The sequence below is a fragment of the Stigmatopora nigra genome, chromosome 13, assembly GCF_051989575.1.
Source record: "Stigmatopora nigra isolate UIUO_SnigA chromosome 13, RoL_Snig_1.1, whole genome shotgun sequence".
NCBI classification, from domain to species: domain Eukaryota; kingdom Metazoa; phylum Chordata; class Actinopteri; order Syngnathiformes; family Syngnathidae; genus Stigmatopora; species Stigmatopora nigra.
In genome coordinates, this window is record NC_135520.1 from 10,134,817 (window position 1) to 10,150,456 (window position 15,640).

The following is a 15,640-nucleotide window of genomic DNA, read 5'->3' on the forward strand; positions in this document are numbered from 1 at the left end:
GAAAAAAAGTAATCATTTATGTTCACTGCTGTAAGAGCATGGCAGAAATGTCAACTGTTGAAAGATGGCCGCCACTTGAAAACATCCTCACTCCACCAATATAGTATCTATAATAACCCCCCCCCCCCCTCTCATTTTCTCCCTCTTTATGTCTCTTTCCTCTCTTTCCTCTCTCTCTCTATCTCTTTCTTTCTTTGTTTCTTTCTTTCTCTCTCTCTATCTATCTATCTCCTCTCGCTCTCTTTCTCTCAGGTGACTAGTAGAGGGTAAATAAACATTGGTCCCATGGAATGGACGGCTCACTCCTCCAATGGCACCAATGCCCCAAAAATTTTACGTAGTGATTGAAAATATGATGGAAGTTACCCTTGGTATAACTACATTTTTTTCCAATGAGTCCAAAATGTGTGGGACACGAGGGTGTGGCTTTTTGCAGCACACACCACATTTCCCAAAAACCACCCACACACACACAGAAATGCACAGGAATGTATGTGGTACATGTAAAAGTTGGCCTCATTTGGCCTCAAAGAATATAGTTTGACTTGGAGTGTTAGATATGAGTGCCTCTGTATTGTAGAATGGACATGCCAGGGCGTGTGTGGAGGTGCATGTACATTTGTATGTGTGTGTTTGTGTAATGACGTGGGAGCTGCTGAATCTGGTTTGGCAAGATTTACGGAGAATGGGCGAGTGAGAACAGACAAACCCTGAAAGGCGGAAGAGCGCTAAATAGTTGAAAACTGCTGTTTCACAGCTACTCAAGTTCTTTTAATCTGATACTTTCTAATTTTTTTTCTGAGGAATTACACTTTAAAGTTTGGGAAGGGTTTCAGGACTAGGTAAGTTGAAATGGAATTTCTTGACTAACGTTTCCATGTCTGGCAAGTTCAGATGTATTTTCTGAACAGCACCAGCAGATGTGTTTCATGAGGGAAAAAATGATTGTTATATCAATTCACAACTGGAATTCACAATGTAATGGCATGTTTTTGTTCCTGTTTTTGTATTGGTAATATACAATATATAAAATCATGATGGTATACGAGATCTTGTAGATCAGACATCACTGATGGTCAATAAGTGGCAATTGAAGTTTCCTAACGCAGTACACTCCTTCTCAGGATACATATATCTCCAAAGACAAATTGGGGAAGATGGGGAAGGGGTTACTTCTTGAGGATTGTTGTTTTTGTACTAACTCAAACGTGTCAGACTCGAGTTGGTTCGCGGGCCGCTTTAACGTGAACATGATTTCACGTGGGCCGGACCATTTTAGATATAATATTTAGATTAATTTTTTTATAAACGGATTAAAAGAACTTGATTAAAAGCCCTGAATATTGAGTTTGTTATTGATCTACAAGAATTTTTTTTTAGCTTTTTTTAATATAGATTTTTAGATTTTACAAAATGATTTTTGAACTAAAAACAGAAAAAAATGATTACAAATTTACAATTATTGATTTAAAAGGGTGAAATCAGGAAATGTAACATACATCTATACTCTTCATTTAAATTTGATCCGAAAACAGAAAGGCGGCACTCATGATTTACTTACCCGGGCCACACAAAATGATGCGGCGGGCCAGATTCGGCCCCCTGGCCGCCACTTTGACATGTGTACTAGCTGTTTGAAGTCAGCCAAATGTGTGTCAATTGTTTTAAATCTTGGTAGCTATGTAGCATGGAGGACCCACCTGGGATCAAATCCTCGACCCCAAAATTTTGCCGACTCGCTGAACACTCTTTTAATGGCCCAACTATTTACATATTTTCATATTCATAAGTCACGAGAGACATTATTTGGCAATGACTATTTTTTCAATGATAACACTTGAGTAATACAAAGGACCGTAAGATGCGGTGAGGTTAATGGTTTGGCATGCACTAATGTCATCAGTCAGGTTAACAAACATATGACCACCTCCAGCGTATTTATTATTTGTTTAAAAACTCCTTAAATATTTTCTTTACTTACGGATACAAAATGTAGCATGACACATTTTCATTCAAAATGTTATTTCAGTCTTAATGTTACCCATCAATGAAGTCCACCCAAACCCTTCAAAATGAAGCATCCATGGCCTGATTGTAGAAGTCTCCCTTTTTTGCCTTGAGTTTTGAAAGTCTTTTTTTGATGGCATTCAGTGCCAGGGGAGAAAATCACTGTTAATCAATTCATTTTCTCTGAATTTGCAGTCTTCTCAGCTCTGACAATTACCTCTTCATTGACGTTTTAATAGCTAGAACAATGAGCTCAATCATCAGCAACTTTTTTACCTCACTCTACCTGTAAATTACTTATTCCACTTCCAATCCCTGGCATAATTAGCATCCCATAGCTGGAGGCCCAACCTCCCTAATGCTTCTTCACCACCGATTGTAAGGCACAAAAAATGCATTAAACATAAGTATAGTTGCCGACCAAAAACACAGATATTTTTTAAATGAACGGAATCATTGGAATTTAGTTCATATAGTATTGGTATTTGAACATTGAATCGTGACATAAAGAGAAAGCATCTGAGGTCCACTCAAATTTGACCACCAGTGCTCTGCTGTGTCTGCTACATTGGCCCAATATTTTAATGTCAAACAGCAAAGAAAATATAAAAACAGCAGGTTAAATTGAGAATTATTTTTTCAAAATACACTGGAAGAATACAATTACATTTATTTTATATATGATTTTTGACTACATATCACTGAAAAGGATCAAAAATGACATTTTAATTTGTTTGTCTTCCAAGCTGTTTATCCTCACACAGGTCGCCGAGAACTTTTGAGATTGTAAGAATAATTTGTTTTATTTCAAATTAGAAAAGGGCGGCCCGGCGGCTGAGTAGTTACCGCGTCGGCCTCAAAATTCTGAGGTCCCGGGTTCAAATCCGGGTCCGTCCACCTGTGTGGAGTTTGCATGTTCTCCCCGGGCTTGCATGGTTTTTCTCTGGGTACTCCAATTTCCTCCCACATTCCAAAAAAAGCATGGAAGGCTGATTGAACACTCTAAATTGCTCCTAGGTATGAGAGTGAGTGTAAATGGTGGTCCGTCCCCTTGTACCCTGCGATTGTCTGGCCACCAATTAAGGGTGTCCCTCGCCTCAGTCCTGAAGTCAGTTGGGATAACAACCAGCTTTATCCTCAGTAGGGTTGCAGGTTTGCCCATGACCCTAGTGGGGATAAAGTGTTTTAGTAAATGACAGAATGGGAGTTGTTTTCATTTTAATTGCCTATGGGTTTACCGGGGATAATACAATGATTACAATTTTAAAATCATGCACAGCTTAGTTGCTTGAGTCATATAGTTGAATTCATTTAGACTTCTTATGCCCTCAAATCTCTTTAACCTCATACACGTCAAAGTTTCCACTGCATCAAGAGCGGAAACACACTCAAACACTGTTGCATGACTGAATCAGAAGACTCAGTCTTCTTTCATACGGTCTGACTGTATGAAGTACTTTTAAGTTTACCTAATTTTCTGATGTATTTTGATTTCCACTTTGTTCTGTATTGTAAAAGATTTCTATCCAAATGAATCAATCCCCATTGCATATCCAATCCATTTTGACTTGGAGAGTTGAATGAACAATAAGGCTAAAATAATGAAATACTACCATTAAAAGAAAGCATCTCCACGAGACTGGCATCAGTCTGGTTTAAAAATCAGAGTCAAAACATGCATTCTAAATTCCTACTTAGTATTGATTGAGTCAATATGAAAAGCTTGATACAGGTCTGCACATGTTAAGATGATTACAACAAGCAAGGTGTGGCGAATCCTTTCTTATGTGTAACACGACCGCGAGGCCCCATGTTGCTAAGTAACAATCATCTTTTCTAACAACATTTTTTGTTTCTACTTTTTCCTTTACAGGAGGTGTCGGTGTTTTTATAACCTAGACAATTTCAGGCCACTGGGATGAACTGGTCAGGATTTGAAAGCCTTTTGAGTGGAGTCAATAAGTACTCCACTGCATTTGGAAAGATATGGCTGTCCATGGTGTTCCTTTTCCGTGTGCTAGTATTTGTGGTGGCAGCTCAGAGAGTTTGGGGAGATGAAAGCAAAGATTTTGTGTGCAATACACGACAGGTAAGACTGAATATCAAGGTTCTTTATGCACTGTCATGCATTTCTGGCCATTCTTACACCCTACGCCACACCTTACACTTCTCACACCTCTAAAAATAGAACTCAACCATTTTCATCTGCGCAACCATCCTACCTCACGCTGTCAGGACAATCTGTATATAAAGATTGTTGTCGAAAGGCAGCCATCTTGGGTTTTCTGCTTTAATGTAGTCAATGTAAAATGTGATTTCTCCATTATAATGCTTTTAACTTGCTGAATTATCGACAGGTTTACAAATGGATTGTTTTTTAATCGTAGTATTTTGAGACTTTGAGAAAATTGTACGGCGGCCCGGTTGAGCCAGTTGTTAGCACATCGGCCTTACAGGTCTGGGATCCTGGGTTCAAATCCAGGTCACGTCCCACCTGTTTGTAGTTTACATGTTTTCCCCGGGCCTGTGTGGGTTTCCTCTGGGTACTCCAGTTTCCTCCCACATTCCAAAAACATGTATGGTAGTCTGATTGAACACACTAAATTGCCCCTAGGTATGGGAGTGCATAGTTGTCCGTCTCCTTGTGCCCTGCGATCGGCTGGCCTCTGGTCCGGAGTTAACTGGGATAGGCTCTAGCACCCCCCGCAACCCTAGTGAGGATAAAGCAGTTCAGAAAATGAGATGAGATGAGAAAATTGTGTTATTATTATTATAATTATCATTCTTAAATTTACTGTAAAATTACTGTAGCTCTGATGTTTATAAAACTTGGTATATTTCATTTTCAAAGAAAGATGAAATGAGGTTAGTCAGGTTTTTCTTGACCTGCGGATTAAACCTCAATGTTTTGAATCTCTGTATTCCTTTTAATGTTATACTTATATATTTTTTATAATAATACATTATGTTAACATTCTGTCATATTTTTAAATGTTTCTATTTAAAATACATATGTCAATAAAACCATTGTACTTATTATATTTACATATAAAGAAATACATTTAAAATAATATAAAACATTTATTTCCATTTATTTCTGCCTCTACTGCTACCACTTTCACTTTCTATTTTTTTCTCAATTGAGAACTCTGGAATATACATGCTGTCCACTAATATTGTGAGTTTCCTAATCCCATCTATAAACTAACATCAGACATTTTATCTGCAAAGTTGGGATATGATTGGTACTCAATGGAAATGTGGGTTTCAATAGTAATAATCACAATTGTTTCAATTGATTTCCAGCCGGGCTGCAACAACGCCTGTTATGACCACATCTTCCCCATCTCTCACATCCGCCTGTGGGCACTGCAGCTGATTTTTGTCACCTGCCCATCCCTATTGGTGATGGCCCATGTCAAATTCCGGGAAGATAGGGACAAAAAATATGTGGCTTCGCACGAAGGTTCACACTTGTATGCAAACCCTGGAAAGAAGAGAGGAGGGCTTTGGTGGACCTATCTATTAAGTTTGATCTTCAAGGCTGGATTCGACATCTCTTTCCTATGCATTCTATATAAAATTTACCATGGGTATGACTTGCCAAGGTAATGACTTATTTCTTTCTATATTGTACAATTCTATGTAAATACTATTGATTTACAATTTATTTTTCTAGATATAATGAATAGAATTTATGAAACAGGATATTTAATTTCAACTTATGAATTATATACAGTGTTCCCTCGCTACTTTGCGGTTCAGCTATCGCGGACTCAGAGCTTCGCGGATTTTTTGGGGGAAAAAAAATAAAAAATACAAATATTACATTGAAACAACATATTTTACAGTTTTTTTATATAACATGAATTTCACTATACCCGTATTCTAAATGGTGTACTGTATACAGGGGGGTAAAAATAATTAAAAACAAAAATTTAAAAAAAAATTGGGGGGGGGGGGAAATTAAAATTAAGCATTTTTGAAGGGGAATCCCTACTTTGCGGAAATTCACTTATTGTGGGTGGTCCCGGTCCCCATTAACCGTGTAAAACCGAGGGAACACTGTACATAGACATTGTAATTCATTTTAGCAGAGGTTGAGAATAATATACAATTCACTGTTTTTGCTTTGTTTAATACAACATCCTACTTACAAGGTCACATTTTTGTAATGACCAATTTAGCATCAGAGTATTAACGATTGTTTTGTAAAATCAAATTGCCATTTTTTTTCAGGTTATCCAAGTGCTCACAAGAACCTTGCCCAAATACCGTGGACTGCTTCATCAGCCGCCCAACTGAAAAAAAGATCTTCATGTTGTTTATGGTCATCTCTAGTGCACTTTGTATCTTTATGTGCATTTGTGAGATGGTCTACCTCATTGGAAAGCGCACTATCAAAATGCTAAAGTCCCACTACGAGAATGAGAGGAAGTTGTTTGCCGATCAACACGATCTCAACACCATAGCCCCACCTAGGTCGATGTACAAGAAGACTGATCCAACATTGGATGTGAGTCAGCAAAATTTTAATAACAGAGGGAAGACAAGAGATATTGGTGCGATTACAACGCTTTAGACCTCTGGTCAAAATGAAGCTGTTCTCCTCGACACCTGTACTGCAGCGGTTTATGGATTCAACTGGATTGACTGAAAATATGCCTTGTTGTGTGGTGTGGTATAGGATAATGTTTGGATTTCACATTTCTATGTCCTCATCTCTAAGAAGAATGACCCTGCAACTGATGTTTAGTGCCTAAATACCGGGACTGCATTGGAACTACAGTTTGTAGAGGACAACATCTTTGTTATCCTGTAAAAATCTTCCACAAAGCATTTTGGCTGAAGCTGGCGGACATGTTTGCTTACCATGTTAAGATATGACATATTTTTTATAAGAGATATTAGATGGTTATTTAATTTTAATCATACAATATTAAAGGTCGAGTCGAAATGCAGCAGTTTCAGCAGGAAAGCCCAGATTCTCCTCTCCCCAGCCACTTCACTGCCCAAGTTTCCTAAGGCATTCCCAAGCCATTTGGTAGACATTGGCCTCGATATTTGATTCCAATTGGATTCCTCTTCAAACCTTTTTTTTAGGACTGACATGACACCTTTTCCCGAATGAAGACCACTTAACACTTATGATGAAGCCAACAGAAAGACATAAATTGCAGAAAGCAGAGATGCAATACTGAAACTACCAAACTCGAACCTCAATGCCTTGGGTGTTCCTAGATATTATGTCCATAAACTTTATGAACAGAAGCAGTGAGGTAGGCGTGTCGGTGGAGTTGAAGCCACCACAAATCCCTCCTGAAACGTCAGGTGGTGGACCAAATTTAATTTGAAGCCATTCAGAATAGTTCTCCATGGCCTCGAGGAAATACTGGCATTGTTTTTGCCTCAGAGACAACCAGAGCTGTTTTCCGCTTGGTCAGCTGCTTCTGGAGTCTTGCAGGCCAAAAATGACCCAATAAAACTGACTGTTTCTTCACCTTGACAATATCCCTTATCATTGGGCAGATTCAGGGATTACCACAGCAAACCTTTACCGAATCAGGCAGCTGGAGTACTAAGAAATCACTAGGGCGAAAACCCTGCCTAGCCTGGGTTCTATACAATGCACTTCCATGCACCTGTTATGAAATGTATTGTCAGAATAGTTTTTTTTTCATTTTTTATACGGGCAAATGCATTTTTTCTACACTGTAAAGATGTGCAAAAAATGTATAAATTGCAGTGGTACGAAAATGTTTGGACAACCCTGATAATTTTCAAGGTTTATTCTTCATGAGTCATTGGTTATCTGAATCAGCAATTTCAGTGATTTAACATATACTTTTTAAAGTATTATTTGAGAAATGGAAACACGTTTACGCTGAGGAATGCTTCGTAATGCAATTGTTTTTAGTTTGATGATTAGATGCCAAATGGCAAAGGTCTCTTAGGTCTTTGACACTGTAATAAAACATGTTGTTGATATAAACTTTATACCAATGTCTTAGACATTCTCAGGCAGACACACACAACACACAAAAGGAAAAAAAATCCTCTATTGTCAAAATCACCCTAGAGATGCGTCTGAATTTGCAGGGCATTTTTGTATGCAGTAATATAAATACAACAGAGGGCACTAAACAGCTATAAAAGACATTCCCAGGAGGCATGCCAATGCTGACAATGGGTAGAGTTTACAAAGCTATTTGTTCTGTTGTTTATGTTGCATAACTTTCAAGTTAAGTGTGAGTTTTAGGTAATAGAATAATAGGTGAGGTAGGATGGAAACTCAATGTCCTTTATCTCAAGGTGAGCCTTCAAATTGCATCCGCAGCAGGAAGAGAAGAGACCATGCGGTTGTGCCACATTAGCCAACACTTCTTGCTGATGTACAGTAACCGTATAAACACTAAACACAAAGTGGGGATACACAGAAGCTTATTCAAGTGTACAATTATTACTACGGGCCACACAAAGAAACAAAAAGAAATGGACAATGAGAAATGTTTTGCCATATAATGAGATGAAATTTGTAATACATACCAAGTACATTTATGTATTATTATGTTTAAACAAATCATAATGTTAAATAAAACATAAACATAATATTAAACACTTAATGTTACGAGATTAAAGTAATTATATTATATATATTTTCTTAATACCTATGGATGCGAAATTAGCTACTACTTTTTTCTTGTGGTGCTCGTCACTTCCAACCAGCCAATCGCAGGGCACAATAAGACGGACAACCATTCACACTCATAGTTAGGGGCAATTTAGAGTGTTTTTGGGTATATATGAGGGAACCGTAGTATCCAGGGAAAAGCCATGCGAGGCCAGGTAAAACATGTAAACTCCACACCCACTGAGAGGACCAACTTGGGGTCGAACACTTGACCTCAGAACTGAGATGCCGACTTGCTAACCACTCGGTCGCCAGGTAGCCTGGGTTAATATTTGTTATTATTATTGTTGTTATTTATGTTTCTACCTGAGCATGTTTGCATCTTCTGAGAACTGGCAATTCTATGATTAAAAATTCAAAATTTTTATTATGGTGGTGCTACTGTGTGGCACAGTGTAAATGTATTTCTTACAGATATTATTTGCTTGTTATTCAAATATGAGAATGTATAAATTGTATGATCTCGTCTCATTTTCTGAACCGCTTTATCCTCATTAGAGCCGTGGGGGGTGCTGGAGCCTATCCCAGCCCACTCCATGCCAGAGGAGACAAACAACCATTCATGCTCACATTCAAACTTAGGGCAATTTAGGGTGTCCAATCAGTTTACCATGCATGTCTTTGGAATGTGGGAGGAAACCGTAGTACCCAGAGAAAACCCACGCAGGCACGGGGAGAACATGCAAACTCCACACAGGTGGACCAGCATGGATTTGAATCCAGGTACCCCCACTATGAGGCCGACACGCTAACCACTTAGCTGCTGGGCCGCCCTGTATAAATTGTACAAATCATTAAACCTTCATTTATTCACTTAAGCGTCCATGTTGTTTAAATTCTTATGAATTTCACTTCATCCGCCCAAACTGATCAATGTTGTGTGCTGCAGCCTGTCTTTCGTAGTACACGATGCATCTTTTAGTTATTTATCTGATTATTTAGATTATTTGTGCCCACATCCACGCTTTAGTTTATTGGTAGAGTGTTACTGATACTTTTCAATTCACATTCAATACACTACATAACTTTCATAGCATAAAAAACATTGGATACAGTATATTTTATTGAATGTGGTGTATGTTTTGTATTTTTTTTTCCAAATAAACATGTGACAAAACTACACTGTAATGAGTCATTTGTTTTATTCTATTAGGAAAAGTACATACATGACTGCAACACTAAGTGTGTCAGGCCCATTTCGGGTTTTATTAATTTCAATATTTTTGAGTCACTGTTCACATTGCACAAACTTCAATGTGAAGAGAACGGTTCGATGACATCAAACGCAACTGCATTGTGACATAAGTGTCCCTGTAGAATGACTCCTGATCACTTCCATGTTCTTGTCAGAATTACTCTAATTTTCTTTCATTCTTTACTTTTTTTCTTTAAATTGCTCATTAGGAAAATCAATGGATTGTATTTTTTTCAATTACCTTGTTTATGCAGTTAAAATCAAAGTGACAGGAATGAAAACTTATCTATAAAATGATAAAATGAAGACATGCTGTATACTCCCATAATCCCTTTTTAACAAAAGTCCAACACAAATATCGTGAGTGGAGTCAAGCCCTTTGAAATAGACTAAAGTCAAATAAAACCAGTACATTGCTCACCTGTGTACCTATTTTGGATTAAAGAACCCACCAAAAAATTATATAATAACAATTAGTGCAGAAAGGTAGAAGCCCTTACCTTCATTCATTCATTTTCCATTTTGCTTGTCCTCACAAGCATCGGGGAGGGGTCTGAGGCTATCCCAACCAGTTAATTACAGGGCACAAGGAGATGAACAACCATTCATGCTCACACTCACACCTAGGTACAATTTACAGTTTTCAATCAGCCTACAAGCCATGTTTTGGGGCTGTGGGAGGAAACCGGCGTACCTGGAAAAAAACCCATGCAGGTATGGGGGAGAACTCCACACAGGAAGGTCGGAATCACCGAGGATCGAATCCTTGTTTTCGCAACTGTAAACCCGATGTACTAAACATACCTTGCCCACTGCAGTTTAAATCTGATTTATTTACCAAATATGACACATATCACATTTTATTCATTCAGTGTGAACCGCCAAATCCCCCTAAACCTGATTTAGGATTATTTATATACAAATATAAATCAGCTGTCTATCTAAAAAAAACTTGATAACTGTTTGATAAAACAAGCAACAGACACACACAATGCGATCCAACGACTTTGAGGTACATCAAACTAGTGACCATAGTTACTGCTACTGCCCACATCCTCATGACGGACCACCTCCTCCAACCCTGTCCTTACCGTATATGAGGTCAGAATCTCTACATGTCTTTTCTAATGTACTGCTTTCAAAGTGTATTTCCAAAACCCGTCATTTCTCTTCCTATAAAGGGGAGTGAAAGGCCGGGGGTTACCTCCCCCCACTACTACTACCACCACCACTACCACCCCATTAGTATCTTCATTTCACTATTGTCGGAGTGCATGCAACAGCACATTGGAGGCTGCCTGCCTTTTATTCCCCCAATGCAGTACTATGCGGTGTACCGGGAAGGCATATTGTGGTTGTGCAATGATAATAAAACTATCCACTCCAAAGAAGGAAGGGTAAACAGATTTTTAATTAAAAAAATGAATTCAATAAATGTATTAGCTTCTATTTTTATATGTATCATAACCATTTTGAGGTTTGGTACCATAAACATCATTACATGTCCTACCTTCATTGTACTGTCAGGCCAGTTTTCCACTAGGAAGAGAGCACAGACTTACAAATCAGTAGAGATTGCTGTGATGGCCACTAGATCATCCACAAAACATGTTTCTCTGAGCTGTAGCCCGAGTTTAAAATAGCTCATTTTCCTCTCAGGTCTTTTCCATGATATTTGGAATGGTGTTATGTAACTACCTCTTACTGATACACTCTTACTCTTTATCACTATGCTTGGATCTTGTAATCCATTTATCAGTATGTTTTTTGACATATTACTACATATATGAGAAGTGTTGGGAATCGGAGTTCCTTCAAAAAATAGCATCTTTTCATAAAAGGAAATTAAATTAAATCGATCATAGAATCCCGATTTTTATATTGGGATTATTTACCTTATGCATTGCAAACCTTGTTCATTGTTCAAAATTACCCCCCCCCCCTCTCTCTCTCTGCCTCTCTCTCTCTCTCTCTCTCTCTCTCTCTCTCTCTCTCTCTCTCTCTCTCTCTCTCTCTCTCTCTCTCTCTCTCTCTCTCTCTCTCTCTCTCTCTCTCCTCTCCCTCTCCCTCTCTCTCACTGCCTCTCTCTCTCACTCCCTCTCTCTCTCTCTCTCTCTCTCTCACTCTCTTTTTCTCTTTCTCTCTCTCCCTCTCTTTTTTTTTCTTAACCGCTTCATTTGGGTCGCAGGGGGTGTTGGAGCCAATCCCAGCTCTCTCCGGGCCAGAGGCAGAGTACTCGGAGGAAACCCACGCATGATGTATGTCCATTGTTTCCTATATTAAGAAGGCAAGAGGCATAAGTAGGTGCTGGTAAATGTTCATAACTGACTATTAAAATTTACCCACGCAACAGTATTTTTCAAAAGAATAAGAAGCAACCTTGAATCCTGTGTGTGTGTGTGATATTCTGCAGATATTCAAACATTCACACGAGACACATTCAAACTGCTATCACCCACATAGAAAACATTCACATAGACAAAAAAAAAGCTGCCAACCACCCACACACTCATACACACCCCCACAACTGCACACAAATAAGAAGGAAAGCAGTGGCTAACAAAGAGGAGACACTGATGGACTCACAGTTGTTATATAAATGCATGTGATAATGATTACAAATGAATTGCAAATAGTTGCTGCAGTAGAATATTGTTGATGTTCACCACAGATACTAAAAAGCAGCAATATTAATGTTTTTGTTGCTAAACAACCACATAGTCGTGACATGATCTTTTAATATATAGTAGCTTTCTATTATCTGGCTTTCTTTGTTACCTTCCTTCTGAGTCATCCTTCATGGGGGTTTTGGCAGTTGCCCCTCCTCTTAACAATTAGAAAATCATCACCAAAATGTTTCATTGTATAAATTATTCAGACAAAATTGAGGTGCTATTTTGTAGCCTTTCTTTTTTCGGAATGTTGAAAAGGTTCAAAGGCTGAAAAACAACGATTTTGGGGCTGAGGGAGAAAATCAGAGTCCCAAAAGAAAGCCCACATAAGCAGGTAGGGAATGTGAGAACATCAGAAATGGAACCTTGCATTGAATTTTTGTTCTCAGAACTGTGAGACAGATGTGATACCTGCTTACTGACCAAGATACCTGCTAATATGTATTAATTGAATTCATTATGTGGGTGGTATAGGTTATGCAGAGATGCTCTTTGCAAACATAAACTTGGAGTAGTAGTGTGTTTCATTTTGCACCAAAAAGTCAGGGATTGCACAAACATTGGACTGTAAAGATTATTTGTGTGTTGTCATAATGCTGTGGCTTTTAAATAAGCGCAGTGTCCTGGTTTCATATAACTAACATATCACAAGTTGTTTGGATTGTTTTGAATTCATTTATAGTGCCATCTTTTCCTCATGTTGTAATTTGTTGTTCTAAAAAATAAAAAATAGAACATTTGGACAGTTGGAATAGATTGAATCAAAATTGTGACTGACTGTGGGGTGACAAAATCAAACGTGTCAAACTCGGATTGGTTTGTGGGCCGCAATAACATCAACTCGATTTTATGTGGGCCGGACCGCTTTAGATATAATATTTAGATTTTTTTTTAAGTTGGATTATAAGAACTGAATCAAAATCCCTTAATATTCAGTTTTTTATAGATATAAAACTGTTTATTTGAACCTTTGTTTCAGGGAAAACATCTAATAATCATTTTTTTTTCATTTCAAATGGAAACCTTTTTTTAAAATTATATTCAATATTAAAGTTGAAAACGGAATATATATATATATATATATATATATATATATATATATATATATATATATATATATATATATATATATATATATATATATATATATATATATATATATATATATATATATATATATACATATATATACATATATATATATACATATATATATATATATATATATATATATATATATATATATATATATATATATATATATATATATATATATATATATATATATATATATATATATATATATATATATATATATATATATATATATATATATATATATATATATATATATATATATATATATATATATATATATATATATATATATATATATATATATATATATATATATATATATATATATATATATATATATATATATATATATATATATATATATATATATATATATATATATATATATATATATATATATATATATATATATATATATAAATATATATATATATATATATATATATATATATATATATATATATATATATATATATATATATATATATATATATATATATATATATATGTATATAGGTTTATTTTTAGATCCCTTAATATTCAGTTTTTTATAGATATAAAACTGTTTATTTGAACCTTATATATATATATATATATATATATATATATATATATATATATATATACATATATATATATATATATATATACATATATATATATATATACATATACATATATATATATATATATATATATATATATATATATATATATATATATATATATATATATATATATATATATATATATATATATATATATATATATATATATATATATATATATATATATATATATATATATATATATATATATATATATATATATATATATATATATATATATATATATATATATATATATATATATATTTATATATATATATGTACATAGGTTTATTTTTAGATTTTACAAAATGCTTTTTGACCAAAAACACCAAAAGAAAGGAATGGATAAACATTGCAATTATCGATTTAAAAAGGGCATAATCGGGAAATATAATATACACCTATAATCTTCATTTGAATTTGATCCTAAAACAGAAAGTCGGCACTCATAATTTACTTACTCGGGCCGCACAAAATGATGCGGCGGGCCAGATTTAGCCCCAGGGCCGCCACTTTGACACCTGTGATCCAGAGTGAGTCATACAATGTGGTTCCAGCTTTGACAAAGACAAGGAGAAAGATGGATTTGCCTACTAATCCCCTTTGAAGAATAAATAAATCCATCTGAAGTTTCATTTCATCTTAATGAGCTATCCTTATTTTATCACATTCCATGTAAGAGAAAAAAAGAGTTTTTGGCGCTTCACGGGAACAATTCTAGAAACTAATGTGGACTGATTAAAACCCATGTTCGATGGCTATTCATCTTTCTTGATAATAAGTAAAATTAATAGATTGTTAAATGAAAATATGAACAAGAAAAACAGAAGGTGTCTTCTGACCCAATAAACAGTCGCAATCCCCTTGGTGGTGGCAGAATTGGCACATGAATTAACTATTCATAAAGGTAATCCCTATCTCTCTTCGCCCTTATTCAAATGCCCTAATTAATCATCTTTAAATAGAAGGATAGACCTACATTACTGACACTACTTCTTGTACGTCTCCATACATTTCATCTCGAAAACAGATGGTCCCACAGGCTATTGTTGTGGTTGCATATGTACACATATTTTTTAAACCTTTTCAGTGACAGTGGTCAGTATGGAGGACTTCTATTCAATTTTTTTTTTTGCTCATTTTACTAACTGCCACCTCAAGCCACAGAGTACCGTATTTTTTTCAGGACATAAGCAACATTTTCTCATAGTTTGGCAGGGGCTGCGACTAATTCTCTAGTGTGTTTTTTTTCCTTCTTAAATCTTTCTGACCACAAACGGCCTGTTATGTTGTTCGTTGGCTATAGTTATCTGGAAAATGCTTATATGTTAGAAGATGCCAATTTAGTCTGTTGTTTTTCCATTTT

General features: G+C 35.8%; 1 protein-coding gene across 1 annotated transcript; it reads left to right on the forward strand.

Annotated features, from left to right (window-relative positions):
• Positions 1 to 577: 577 nt before the first annotated feature.
• On the forward strand, positions 578 to 9,818 carry gjb9a (gap junction protein beta 9a). Its single transcript, XM_077731646.1, has 4 exons — positions 578 to 842; positions 3,881 to 4,096; positions 5,314 to 5,615; positions 6,247 to 9,818. Exons 2-4 carry the CDS (start codon positions 3,926 to 3,928, stop codon positions 6,587 to 6,589), a joined length of 816 nt encoding a protein of 271 aa, XP_077587772.1. The 5' UTR covers positions 578 to 842; positions 3,881 to 3,925; the 3' UTR covers positions 6,590 to 9,818.
• Positions 9,819 to 15,640: the final 5,822 nt, after the last annotated feature.

What these genes read in the sequence shown, in the direction of transcription:
- gjb9a (XM_077731646.1), top strand. Translation starts at nt 3,926, where the DNA reads ATGAACTGGTCAGGATTTGAAAGCCTTTTGAGTGGAGTCAATAAGTAC. An exon ending in TTGTGTGCAATACACGACAG is followed by an intron (nt 4,097 to 5,313) that starts GTAAGACTGAAT and finishes ATTGATTTCCAG; the next exon opens with CCGGGCTGCAACAACGCCTG. An exon ending in CATGGGTATGACTTGCCAAG is followed by an intron (nt 5,616 to 6,246) that starts GTAATGACTTAT and finishes ATTTTTTTTCAG; the next exon opens with GTTATCCAAGTGCTCACAAG.